The 14,552-nt window shown below is 36.3% G+C and overlaps 1 protein-coding gene across 3 annotated transcripts in view; it reads left to right on the top strand.

Moving 5' to 3' along the window:
* The window catches only part of LOC142357847 (unconventional myosin-XV-like), a 163,282-nt gene that overhangs the window by 54,165 nt on the left and 94,565 nt on the right, over positions 1-14,552 (top strand). For all 3 annotated transcript variants that reach the window (XM_075409359.1, XM_075409363.1, XM_075409353.1), the window contains 2 exons: positions 5,024-5,163; positions 11,431-12,272. In XM_075409359.1, coding sequence (XP_075265474.1) covers positions 5,024-5,163; positions 11,431-12,272 — 982 coding nt within the window. The remainder of the gene's footprint in view (positions 1-5,023; positions 5,164-11,430; positions 12,273-14,552) is intronic.

Here is a 14,552-nt window from a genome sequence, read left to right as displayed (position 1 = left end):
GTGAGACGATCTTCTTCTTTTGAATTTCAATCGTTCTCCTTTCTTTTTTTCTTTGGCTTTACAAGAGATTTAGGCGTATTTCATCGAATATTTCTCGAAATAGAGATAACCATTATTACGGTTTTTAAATATTGTGTTGTCAACTTTCTGAAAGTTTTGATCTCTACGACACATTCATTTTAAGTTATGCAACTTTTGGTGTGAACTTTTTCAATTGTTATTTGCAATATTTTTTCAGGTTGTGCCCTTTAGGGGCAGAGTTCAAGTTGTGGGGAAATAATTTATTAGACCGATTGTTTCAAGAGAATTTATCGACTGTTGTGCACAATTTTTTTCTGTTTCAATATTTCGCTTCCGGAAGTCTACGAGTAGCTTCAGGAATTCTTCGGCTGTTTGTTAATTCAAGATATTTATTACGACCATGTGACGTCATGATTACTTTACATCTGCTTTTCGTTCATTCATTCATGCAATTGCAACGCTTGACGTCATTTATCGTTCTTAGTGGAGCAGCGGGTTTTTTGCTCATTCGCATGAATTATATTTTGTCAACACGTTACTTACTTTCTCAAAAAAGACCTGCCTCACTTTCAAAATGACCTTACCTTATTTTAATTTAGGAAGCTGAGGTCAACTGAGTGCATATCATTCTATCTGAAGGTTATTCTGGTAGCTTATTTCTTGAATATTCTTTAGTTAAAATATAACTTCTCAGAAAAAAATACTTTTTTACCGTTCTTTTTTTCTCAGTAATTTCTTTCAATCTGCCAGCTATGTTAATCAATTTTTCTGTAGACCAGTTCTGCGTCTGATGCTTTTAGCTTTTTCTCAAAAATGGGATAAAGTGTTAAAGCCCGGAGGACACTACTAGTCCTTACTAGGCCTTACTAGTCTTTAATTATGCAATTAACGGAAACTGTTCCGAGGATACATAATTTCATCGTGTGACGGTCACTTTCTGATCTTAAGAATTTGACACCCCCTCAGTCACCCCCACCCGAAATGCACATTTATACACTTCGCTTTGCTTTAGTGTCATTATTGGCAGATAGTACCAATCTTCTCTATCGTCACTGTCAGAGGCAAGTCCAAAGAAAATTGCTCGTATATTTTGAAAACTTATGGTGTCCTTTTTTTAAAGAACTGTTTGTTGTGTATTTTATTATAGCCTTCCAATGAAGCGCGGCTATTTTCCTGCTATCTACTTTGTATATTTGTTGATCTGGGAATTTGTTCCATAGTGTTTTGGTTCGGTTTAGAGTAAGGTTCAAGAGCTCAAGGCGCTATTTTTTGTGTACTGCCTCTTAGCGACTGAATTTGTGAGTGACTTCCCTTTCCGCTGCGAGATACGTTTTCTATTGACAAAAAAACAGCTTTTTTGGGCGATCTTTTGATGCAAACTCTTTTTTGACGGTCAGTAATTAATTGCTCTCAAACGAAGTTTGTAGCAATCATATTAGTCCTGTCTATCTTTTTTCGCTTGATGGATTTTTCGCTTGACCTATTTTAGTCCGACCCATTTGACTTTTCGTCTTGAAAAACGGGATGAACAGGTAGCGCCCAGCGGGCATTAAGTGCTCCTAGAGCCCTTCACTTCACTAGTCTCCAAGTATGCGATTCACAGAAACTGTTTTGGAGACTTATAGTTATGGTGTGAATGGTGGTTGTTAGAGGTTGAAAACCCCACCCCGCTGTAAGTTTTATGGTTTGTGTTTGTTTTGAGGAATTATTTCAGAGAGCAAATTATTTGCACCCCCCCCCCCCCCCCCCTCCCCCCGACGCACGTGCCATTTTTTGCATAATTACTTAACATTTACCATGTAATTGCAGGTGCTTTGTTACTGGGAGAGCATAACGTACTGGGGGGCTCAAACGGAAAAGATCCTATTTTTGTTTAGGTTGTTTAATATTGCAGTTGGTAATGTAGGTGGAGAATTTGAAACTTAGTTAAACTTGTTTCATATATAGTTACGTTGGTAATTCTTGCTCAAAAATCGGAATTTGATAGGATTTTTATTAATTATTGATTGTCTATGAATGATCAAGTGGTAAGTTAATGTTTTCAGTTCTTGAGTTAGTGTTTAATTGCTTTTAAACGAAATTTGTAACAATTACACTAGTCTTAGTGGTACTTTTATTATGATTTTTCGTATTATCAGCTTTTTATTGAACAATTTGTCGTTTGGTCCCCAAAATGGGATAAACCGGTAAAGCCACGAGGGCATTACGTGACTGATCAGCTCTCTTAGAGCCTGGCGCCTTACCAATCTCTATGTATTCGATTCACGGAAACTTTTCTAGGACAAAAATTCATGATGTGAAGCGCAATTTTTGGAATTCGAGAAGTTCTGGTTGAAGTTTTGTAATCAGTGAGGCTTCTTTATAGCTGTATGCTGAGTGTTAGCTTTTGGCGGTTGTATTCGTTTTTATTTTTTGTCGTCTGATGCCAATTTTAATTTTTTTTGACGCTTCAGATCTCAAAGATTTTGCTCACCGGTTCATGACGCTCTTCAGCTGCTTTCGTTTCAGCCATTATTTTGGTGCCTTTATTATTAGTCGCCCCCATTTCCTCAGCGGGCTGTTTTTGCAGCGTTAATTTTGACGGCTCAAAAAAAGTTATTGTGATCCGTTTTTTCAATAGACCGAGTTATTTCCAAACATGATGTGAGTCAAAGCTCCACGTTCAAAACCATAATCACTCTCTTCTCGAGGCTCTCCAATTCCGTTCATGAACAAGAAATCAAAGTCCGAAAGATGGCGAATAAAGTAGGTATGAAAAAATAATTTGCACCAAGCCATCAAAGTTTTTTGTTCATGTGCGGATTTTTCGAAGCAGTCTTTTTAGTTTCAACTATTTTTCGGGCTGATTGTGTTTTTAATTAAAATGACCAGTCGTTGTTCGTTTGGAATCATGTTTGACCATTTCAAGTAATTAAACTTTGCGATTAATTTGCAGCTTTTGTTAATAGCCGCCGTCAGCATCTCAACGGCTATTTTTTAGGCGCTCTCCTTTTATTGTTTAAATGTTCTCGAAAAAGAAGCAATTATTGTAAATGTATGTCTTTTTATGCAAATTTTTTGCTTGACCGTTTTGCGTTTTTGTTCTAGGTTGACTTCTCGAGTGACCTTCTCACGCACTTCATCATTTTGAGTGATTTCAATTGCTCTCACTCCGAAATCAAGTTTTGTTCAAACGAAACCGATTGTTAGAGACTCGATGTCACGGATGTGATAGTCGCGTGGTTAATACCTCCTTCGACGAAATGGAAGCGGACTCAGGAGGTCGGAGTTCGAATCCTACCGTCGGTCGATTTTTTCGCACACATAAAGAAGAAATTATTTAAGCTACAGTCCCTGAGTTAAGTTGCGCCGTCTGTTATTCGAGAGCATTTCCGACGTTAATTAGTTTGTTTTCGCTTTTCCTCATGATCACGTATTTTGTTTGACATTAGTCACGATTTTGCGTTTGATTTCCGACTTTATTCACTCACTGTTTCAACTGAATGGATTTTAAGTTCCTTCACTCACATTGAATTTCGTAATAGAGTGAATATGGTCAAAGTCGAGCAAAATCAACAGAAATGGGATAAACATATAAAGCGCGGTCTTATTCCATTAGGTTATCAAAATTCATTAAAGCGTTTGCTAGTCTGCTTTATTATATGCTTAATAGCGTTCTGTTAAAAGCTGAATTAATGGTAATTTTAGAATCGAAGCGAATTTGCACAATTTACAGACCAAATAAGAACACTTTGACACTAAAAAAGTTTTTCTGAATTTCTATCTCTTAATTATAGCTGCGAAGCTGTAAGCTGAGCGAAGCTATATTGCGGTGCTCTTGGTTTTTTTTGTTTCGTCGTCTGACGCTCTTTTTTCGTTTTACATTTGTTCACGCAGCAAAGCTGAAAAAGTCAAATTTTCTGAATGACTTCTTCCTCTCACTAACGGCATTTGCGCGTGTGACGTCATTTCTCACTCGCTTCAGCAAAAGTTTTTAGGTTAATTGCGTGATTAGATTCTGATCATACGTGACTTACCTCACTCAATAAAATGACTTTTGCACTTTAAAACTTAAGTTTAGTTTGAATTTGTTCTAGGTCACAGGAACTCATTTGTGCAGTAAGGGTCCCTAATAAGAGGCTTCTGCGGAATGAATTTTAACAAACTTTTTTTTATCGCTGAATGTTTTTAACCTTGTTTTTCGAGCGGTGTCGATTTTTTTTTCAATTTAGATCTGTATCTGTTTCTATCTCTATTTTATGGCACGCAGGTCTATTCTTTCGCAGCTATCTGCCGGCTATGTTGTGATTTTTTTTTGGTTGAAATGTCATTTTATCTATACCAGTGACCGTTATATTTTTGATCAATATTTTTTAGTTGTTTTTTTAGGGAAAAATAAACAGAAGAAATAAAAATTCGAATAGGTTTTATTGCTCAATCGTTTATTTTTAATAAGAGTTTTTTTCGAAAGTGATGACCCTAGTGATTTAATAGTGATTTTTTAAAATTGATGATGCCTCTATGGGGCACACATTTGAATAGTGGGCCAGGAAATCAATTGGATTTTTTAGATGCAGTTTTTATATTTTTTCAATTACTTCGGCTACTTCATTGATAAATTTTTCGATATTTCCATTTTTTGCAGTCTGCGGACTATGTTCTTTTTGAAAATGTTTTGGAATTGTCTATAGACAGCAAGGGCTTTCCTTTGTCGTTGCTTAACTTTGTAGAATTCGTTATTGAGTAATCAACAAAGCTATCTGTTTCCGCGAAACGTCAGTTTTTTTGAAGCAGCTAATTTTACGTCTCTAACAACTTAATAATTGAGGTCGAATGAAATAATTCTGGTGAAGGCCAGAACTGGAACTATTTTTAAAAGCTCTTAGACTATTGATTAAGAAATAATAGCCGCGTTTTCTGCATGATCTGTCAGCCATAAAGGTTGACAAAATTATTGAGATATAAATTCGAATATCACCAAATGAGTTGGAAGTTTCTCATAACTAAAATAAACCTATTTTAGACCTAACGTGGGCCAATGTTGAAGATGATGCCGTTGGTAAAGTTGAGCACAGTAGAGTGGCTCTCAAGCTGCTGGGGCTGGAGCTGCCGGACAGAATAGACAGTTTCTCACTCTCCAAATACACCACCATATCTTTAAGGGTTAGCTTAAATAAGCTTCGCCTTGTTCATGTATCGAATAATATTTTTAAATGAAAGTGTTAGTGGAAGTTAGCAACAATCAAAAACAGTTATTTTTAAACAGAAATTTATTGAAATCAGTTATTGATCAAGTTACGAGAGGCTGCGAGATACAAGTTTATGAACGTTTTGAACCATTCCTCAAAGGTGAAATTTTTCTTGAAACATTTTCAATCCCAGAACATCCTCAAAAATAGCGTGGTCCACAGACCGCAATAAATGCAGCAGCCGATGAAATGAAAAACTATTAAAACTGCATATAAAAAATTTCGAGGTGAATACTTTTTTGTTTTTGGCATGAAAATTTTCGGAACGGCATGAAATCGGAACGTTTCCTGTTCCGATTTTTGACATATTTTGCGTTGAATCTTCTGATTCCGTTAGTTTTATTTCTCGATCAGTGAGCTCAACACGCATTTAAAGAGCAGTTCCTCAACAGAGCAATCTGAAACAACGAAATGAAGGTCGAAAAGCAAAAGTAAACTTTTTATGCTCAATTATAGATGCACCACGCTAAATTTTTCCGCTTTTTATTCCCTGCTAGGTATAATTCTAATTGTTATTGGTTACCAGGACTAATATTTTTTCCTTCATCAAGAAACGGGATTAATCGTACCAGCCAGCTTATTTATTGCATCTAATTGTACTTGCATCTAATTTTTGATATCATTTTATTTTCAAAAGTTGCCCTCAATTATCTCGATTTGCTGTAGTGTACTGATTTCTGTTTCGATTAGGGTCATGAGAATTAATCACGGCTGTTGTTTCGTCAATATACTGGTTGCATTTCCGTTTTGAATCCTGGTAGTGGTCTATTAATAAGCTCTTAGCATCGTTTGAAGTCTCTTATTGACGTCAGGCACTTACAATGAGGCCCTATTGCTTTGCATTGTAAAAAAAGTAGGGCCACTATAATATCCGGCTTAAAAGGTGGGGGCGGCTATTAAGAAGGATTTAAAACCTTTTTGGGCTTCATTGGAAGGGGCTAACGTCACTAAGAGACTTCAAGCGATTCCTGATATTGGTGGGATGTCTTTTTTTAAAGATCACACTTTTTTGATGTTAAAGTTAAATTCGAGTGATTTTAATCACGCTGGAGTGGTGAAGGGGTAGGTTTGAAAAAGTTGGTAGGTTTGAAGCGTGGGTTTTCTCAAGTTATATTTAAAGTGGAGTGAGAAATTTGAACAAGTTTCCTGTTTTTGACAGCCAATTTTTCACGTGCGACTTTGACTCCTTAATTTGACTCCTTTGATTCCTGTTTTTCTTCAATTTTCTGAGCTATTGGTTTTGAAAGGTCAAACATATATTCTATTAATGCTTAGTTGGTTTTTGAGTTCATCAAAAGACAGTCAATTATTTATATGACTTGGGTTATATGACTTGAACTGTGTTATATGGCAGTGTTAAAATATCAGTGATTGCCCCATTCATTTTCCTTTTGTTCTTTTTCTGTGTTTCATTAATGACTGGTCTCATTGGCCCAATTGATTGGCTATTAGATGCTATTTATTATCTTCAATTGATTAAAAGGAAGTTTTGACTACTTAAATTGTCCGAGACGAAGTGTGTAGCAATTATAATAGTACTCAATCATGCTTTTTGTTCATTCGTTCATGCATTCTCAACTGGATTGCGTGCGTAACATCATTTTTTACTCTTAGTGGAGCGAGCTTCTGGTATATTCGTGCAATTAAGTTTTTGTTTACACGTGACTTACCTCTCTCAGAAAAGACTTCCTCACTCTAAAATTCAATTTTTCTTCACTTTATTTCAAAGAGATAAGGTCAAGCTAGTGCTTGTTGCTCTAAGTGAAGATTATTTGAGGGCAGCCAATAGAAGCAACATTAAGTTATACAGATTCCCTATCAAGGTATAATTTCTCAGCATTTATAAGAAGAAGTTTTTTTGTCCGTTTCTATGGCTATCTTCTTCATATTGCAGATCTACGAATCTATTGCCGAATTTTGCTGGTAATCTGCCGGCTATCCCTTGTATTGTTTTCAAAACTCAAGTTTTTGATAAGGTTTTTAAAATGCTTTCAAAATTTTGTTTATTTATGATCATGTTCTGTGTTCACTTGCATAGTTTATTTCGGCTTGGAAATTGTTCATTTTCGGGTATATAGTTAACTCAATTCTTACAATTGTAGGTCAGGTCTTATTCTGCTATTTTTTTTACAATTCAAAGAACTTGAATTAATTGGGGGTACTGTTTGTTTTTGTTTGAGTTCTGTTCACCCTCTTTCATTATTTCTGAAATCAAATTGGAGTAGTGATTTTAGCACGTCGAAACACGAGGTGAAGCATATAAGCGAAAAATTTTGCGACGTGCAATTTTCACTGTAATTTTAAAGGAGATTAAGAAACGGATTATTTGAACGAAAGTTCGCTTTCTCGATTGCGGATTTTTTGTTTCTCTGGTATTTTGACTGTAATTTTTACATTGTTTTTAATTTTTCCCTGACTTGTTTCTCAGTTTTCTCATTCCATTTTTTTGTTCCAGGTCTATGTTTTAAGCTAAAACTAGCCTCACTAAACCGTGCCTAGCTACTGACGTTGCCAACTGCTCGCCGGTCGTTTAGAGCAATTCGCTCGACGTTAGTCGGTAATGCTTGTACTTTCAATCGGAATCGAATTATGGGAATCAGGGCTCGTTAAGTACAAATGGGCCTCAGGAATCAATCGCGGATTTTGCAAGGCAATATGTTGGCTATATTGTTAACTATAGCCATTTTAGTGATATAATATAGGAAGCAATAACTTCCTTTGAACTCCTTAATGACGTTAGGAGCGCCCATCAGATAAATAGTATATCTTTTGATTGCTCTCAAACAAAGTTTGTAGCAATTATATTAGCCCTGCGGTTTTTTAATGCAAATTCTCGCGAGACCAATTTTTGCTGTGAATTTTCGTCCTCCAACAAGGGATAAACAGGTAGCGCTCGCAGGGCATTAAGTTCTCTTAGAGCCCTAAGCCTTACTTTACTCTAAGAATGTGATTCACCAAAAGTTTTTTGAGGAGACAATTACATGGTGTGAAGGGCGGTTCTCAATCTTTAAAGTTTGACCCCCTCAATCATTCCCCCTCTAGCAGTCCCCAACATTACCCCTCTAACTCCCACGCGCACACACAACCATGCACCCACACACACACACACACACACACACACACACACACACACACACACACACACACACACACATACACACGCACGCGCGCGCACACACACACACACACCCACACACGCATACTCACACACATGCGCGCACACACGCACCACACACACACCCGTACAAACACACGCACACACATGCTCCGCCCCCCCCCCCCCCCAAGGATAGAATCCGAAGAACGGAGAGAATGGCGCATTTGCTTGTTTTTAAAGTTTTTTTGTCTATTTAGATCAAGTATATGCTTGTACCTTGTTTTTTTTTTAATCTGTTGTTTGATCCCCGCTGCATCAATAAATGTCCCTGTGAAGTTGATATTAGATTTTTTTTGGGAGCCTAATATATCGTTACAATTGCAAAATCTACTCAAGTTTCTCATTTTTTAAATTAATTTTTAACATTTTTTGTTTTCTTTTTTAGTCGCTGTTAACCTCGTAACAGTAGTTTTTAGGTTGTCCTCCTTACCATTCACAGAATTTAATTTTTATTGGGACGCTGTCTTTAAGAGCTTTTCACACATTTTCTTGATTTTGGTCAGCCATAAACAGGAACTGAGCGGAAAGCCGAGTGGTTTTGTTGTTTGAATTTTTGCACTTTAATTTTAAACTAGCGTAAGAAAACGGTTTTTCGAACAAAACTTCGTTTTCTCTTGTGTTTTTAGTTCACATGCGGCAATTCATTTTGAATTTATATTTTCATTTTTTATTGAATTAGTTTGTCTAAGTGGTTTTGCTCCATCTGTTGTTTGTTCATTCTAGATATAGTTTTTGTATAGTTAAGAAAAATTCTTTCAGTTGTAGACCAGGCTTGTCCCGCTATTTGTATGTATAGTCAGTGTATGTGAGAACCCTTCGACTATTCTTGCTTTAAATTCCTGTTATTGACGTGAGGTCTATTTTTATAAAGTTTTTTTTTGTTTTGTGGTTTGTTTTACTGGAGGAAGGATTTATGTGGTTTGCGTTATTGATAACTTAATTATTTTTTGGGCTTGGAATTTCTCATTTCTGATTTCGTTCTTTTATTTTGACTGGTGGATGGCTATGTAATATTAATTAACCTCCAATGCTAAATGATGAAATGCACTTGTTTTTCTATTTTGTTTTCATTTGAATTCCAACTTTAAAAATTATGAAGATGCCTTTTGTTGCCTTTTTGTCAATTGTATCTTTAATTTGCATATTCTATCAATTGGCGTTCTATCAAGTGTCACTTATAAGTTATTTGCTCTGTTTTATGAGTTTTTGACGTATAAAGATTTTGCTTTTTTTCTAAGATGTTCTCTAAATTGTCTTTCGTTTGCAGTTGATTTGATTTCACCTCTTGCAGCTGTGGTATTTGTTGAAGGAGTGATTCTGATTATTAATAGCAGCCGTCAGCCTTTCAACCGCTGTTATATAGGCGCTCTCCTTTTTCGCTTTACCTTTTGATCACGTTTTTCGTTTAACAGAAGTCACGATTATCACGTTTGACTTCTCACTTACTTCCCTCGTTGTTTCAACTGAATAGATTTTGATTTCTTTCTCCCATTGAATTACGCAATGTGGAGAAAACTGTGGAAGTCAAAAGAGCAAAATCAAAATAGAAGGGACAAAACGATAAAGCCCGGTCATTAAGTCATTGAGAATTAGGTTATCAAAGTTCATTAGTGTTTGCTAGCTGACATTGGTATTAAGCTTATTAGCGTTCAGTTAGGAAGCTGAATTAATTTTAATTTTAGAGTCTAACAAACTGCGCGCCAAATTAGAACACTTCAATTTATCTCTTCTTTTTTCTCTTTCAATCCCGATGTGCATCAAGCGCGTCAACTGTGGATTTTTTCCGGCAATCTGTGGCTATTTTTATGTTTGCTGGATTGTTAAATTAACTACTATGATCTTAATATTCAGATTTTAAATTGGAATGATTAATATTTTTTCGAATTTTTAGTTTTGTTGTTTTTTTGTCGGATTCTTAATTAATTTCACTTTTGCGTTACTTTGAAGTCTTTATAACAGATATCCGCATCTAGAGAGATGTAATAGTTAATCTTTTGATATGTGGTGACGCCAAATCGGGCCATTTTGCTTGAAACCTAAATTTCATAATTACTTGTTTTAATTTAATTTTAGTTTCTATCTAAGAATGTTAATTGCCTTCTACTTCAATGTGTCTTTTGTGGTGGCAGTTTTCTTATTAACCGTTTTTTTTGCAAATGTTAACTTGGTGGTAAGTTTTTGAACCTGGCAGGTTTTGTGCATCTTACTAGCTTTGGCTATTTTTCAACTTTTTATACGAGATGTCTATGAGCATTCAAGTTTTCCGTCAAAAATTTTTTTTGTTAGGGTTCTTTTGTATGGTCGCTTGTTCTAACTTTGAAATTTGGATTTTGTTTGGGAAGAAATAACGCTTCCATTCATTTTCGGAATTCTCCAGGCTATGCTTTCTTCAAGACTTTGTTACGACTCTATGACGTCACGCGACTGCCTCAAAACTGCTTTTTGTTCGTTCTTTCATGCAATTTCTACTGAACTGTATGCGTGCTGTCGTTTTGCACTCTTAAGTGGAGCGAGTTTTGTTACTTGGCGTGATTAAGTTTCTAGTCACACGTGAACGTGACAAACCTCACTTTAAAACATAACTTTCCTCGCTTTCAAAATGACTTTTTTTTAGTTCGAGGAGATGAAATCAATTTGGTGTATGTTACTGTAATTGAAGGCTATTTGAGAGTAGCTAATGAAAGCAGCAATAAGTTATACAGATTCTTAATTAAAATATATAACATACCAGCAATTAATAGAAAGAGGAGAGTTTTCTCCTTTGCGGTTGTTTTTTAAATTCATTTGACACTGCAGATCTACGAAGCTATAGAGACTATTTTCTGACAATCTGCCAACATTGTTGTTAATGTTGTTTTTGGAAACTTTCTTTAAGCCAACTCAAGATAACATAATTATGAAGTTATAATCAAGTTCGCCAATTTTTTTTGGATGGAATCTCTGTTTTCATTTACTCCGTTTCATTACCCTGACATAAATTCTACTGTCAACAAACGGTATATAGTAGGTATTTTTGTCTTCCAGGGTGACCTCATCTGGGGCGAGAGTCGAGAGTCCCTCCAAATTCCATACCACTTCAACATTCACGAATCGTACTTTCCTCTGGTTGAATGCCTGAACAAGACTCTCCTGTACTGTCTGTATGAGGAAAACCTCAACTGGGAACACATGAAGGTCGTCTGTGCTTACATTATCAAGTTGGTTCAAAGTGAGCCGATGCTGAAGGACGAAGCCTACATACAACTTTGCAGTCAAACATGGAGGCTTAAGAACAACATGCATCAAAAACGTGCCTGGATCATAATGTGCGCTTTTTTGGACACATTTCCGCCGAGCGCTCAATTTGCGAACTATTTGCTCAAATATGTATCAGATTGGGCTTTTAGTGCGTACAAAGTACTTTGCCAGCACAAACTGTTGAAATGTGCTTTGATCACTAATTATGTCGTAACCAGAAACACTCCAGTTACGTGGCTTGAATGGCTCGCTAATGATCGGCAACTTGGTACTGCTATTGAATTGTTTCTCCTCGATTCGTCTAGCCACGTTGCCCAAATTGATTCTTGGGACACTTGTGAAGAGGTGGTGATGCACTTGATGCACTATTTAAATCTACCTGCTGAGAATAGCAGTGGGTGGACTTTATCAATGCAGACACAGCATGAAGCGGATTTTTCGATAGAGAACGGAGAAACTGATGTTTCGTTTGAGGAATTACCCGGAAATGCGTTCGTGTTTGATTCTATCGCAAAGACTGAGTATTTGGATGTGTTTCTAAAGAGCTCGCCGGGTTATCAACAGCCTACCAGACGCCATGCGTATCATGTGAATGGCGAAGCTGCTCAGGACCAAAATGTCTCGCCGAAGTAAGTGAGGAGAGGCCATAGAAAATCTAACGCTCTGAAGCACAAATTTGACGACAGAGTTACTCACTAGCGTTAAACTGAATTTGATGTAACAAATGAACTACGGGGTCTGTGTTCTGAAATGTTTTAATTTTCATCTTATTCTTTAAGAACATACCTGTATCAATATATCTGTGCTAACTGACAAAATTAACGAAGAACGACTAATATTGATACGTGGTTTGATTGCCCTTTAATAGCCGCACAGCGATAGCTGGGGCTATTATTGGCCTTCTCTCGGTTTTTTACAATTCAAAGAATTTGAATTGTATTGGGGTGCTGTCTTTTTTTAAGATCTGTTAACACATTTTCATGATTTTTGAAGTCAAATTGGAGTAGTGATTTTGGTCACGCCGAAACAGGAAGTGGAGCGAAAAAGCGATTGGTTTTGCGGCGTGAAATTTTTTTGCTCTAAATTTAAAGTAGAGTGAGAAAACGGTGTTTGAACAAAAATTCGCTTTCTCGCTAGTGGTTTTTTGTTCACATGCGGCAATTTCACTTTGATTTTTACAGTTTTTTCGATTTTTTGGATCGGATTTTTTTCTAAATGGTTTTCCCTATCCATTCATAGTCCGTTCTTGGTCTAGTTCTCTGTTTAGTCAATGAAAATTCTTTGAATTGTACGTCAGGACTTGTTCTGCTATGTTTTTTTTTATTTCGTCGTCATGATTTTTGTTACGACCATATGACATCACAGCCACTTTTTGTTCATTCGTTCATGCAATTTCAACTGAATTGCATGTGTGATGTCATTTTTCGCTCTTAGTGGAGCGAGTTTTTTTGTTCATGCGCGTGATTAAATTTTTGGTCACACTTGACTTACCTCACTCTCAAAAATGACTTCCTCACTCTGAAATTGACTTTTATTTACTTTAATTCAAAGAGATAAGGTCAAATGGGTGTGTGTCACTCTAAATGAAGGTTTTTTGAGAGGCAGCAATAACTTATACAGATTTTTAATCAAAATTTAACAGATCAGCCTTCAATGAAAAGACAAATTTTTTTTGTCTGTCTGACTTTTTTTAGACTGCCGATCTACAAATCTATTGAGGCTATTTTCTGGCAATCTACCAGCTACGTTTATTTCATTCTGTTCCTGCTGAATGAGTTTCGAGCCCATTTTTACTGGAGAATGAGTCAATTGTTTTTTTAGTTTTCTAGGTGTCTTTGTGCTTGAGATAAGTCTAAAGAGTGTTTGGTCATATATGCAATCAACATTTTTTGCATTCATGTAATTATATATTTTTGTCTAATTCGTAATGCAATTAATAACCGCCACCAGCTGAGCCCGCTTCTGTTGCGCTTTTTTTTAAATTGCTCTTGAGTGAAGTTCATAGCAATTATTTTAAACGTGTGGGTCTTTTTTATGCAAATTGTTTGCTTGACCATTTTTGTGCTTTTCTTCTAGAACATTTGTTGACTTCTCAAGTGACTTTTTCACGCTTTCATTCTTCATTTTTGAGTGATCTCTATTGTTCTCACTTCTCCGATTGAATGCTTTTTGCTAAAACAAAAACGATTGCAGCATAAGAACAAGAAGGGGCTGATAGTCGAGTGGGCAGTGCATCTGGTGAGGGATCGGGACGTCCATGGTTCAAATCACGGCGTGGTCAACTATTTTTGCACCCACAAAAGAAAAATTGAACTAGGCTACAGCCCTTGAATTAAATTGCCCCGCCTGCCGGTCAAGAGCAATTCTTCCGACATCACTCGGTTTATGTTTTACGACACGACAAAGAGTAATAGTGACGTATTTTTTGATCAGTGACGTTTCTTTCCACAGAATGAAAAGTCAAATGCCGCGCATGAAAACAAATATCTAGATCAATCTGCTTAACAAGGCAGAGAGAATTATTAATTGAGTTTTTGTTCTTTCATTTTTCGCTCTGTGTATGAAAGAGAATAGGTGGCAAGAAATTTACGCTAAGCGTGCAAATTTTGATCCCTTTATTGCCCTGTTTTTGTTTTTGACGTTTTTACATGTCATGATTTTCACGATTGACGTCTGACTTATTTCTCCCACTGTTTCAGCTGAAAAGATTTCAAATTCTTTCATTCATTGAATTACGCGATGTGAATACGGCCAGGGTCAAGAAACCAAAATCAAAAGAAACCGTATAAACCGATAATGCCCGGGCACTAAGATTTAACGTTTAAACATTTAGTGTCTTCAGTCATCAATGCTTTCTGGCTTAAAACAATTTTTCCTCATCTTTGGTTATTCACCTGAGTTTCTATTAA

This window comes from Convolutriloba macropyga, chromosome 2, assembly GCF_964194025.1.
Source record: "Convolutriloba macropyga chromosome 2, txConMacr16.3, whole genome shotgun sequence".
NCBI lineage: Eukaryota > Metazoa > Xenacoelomorpha > Acoela > Convolutidae > Convolutriloba > Convolutriloba macropyga.
This window is presented reverse-complemented; position numbering and strand designations above follow the sequence as displayed.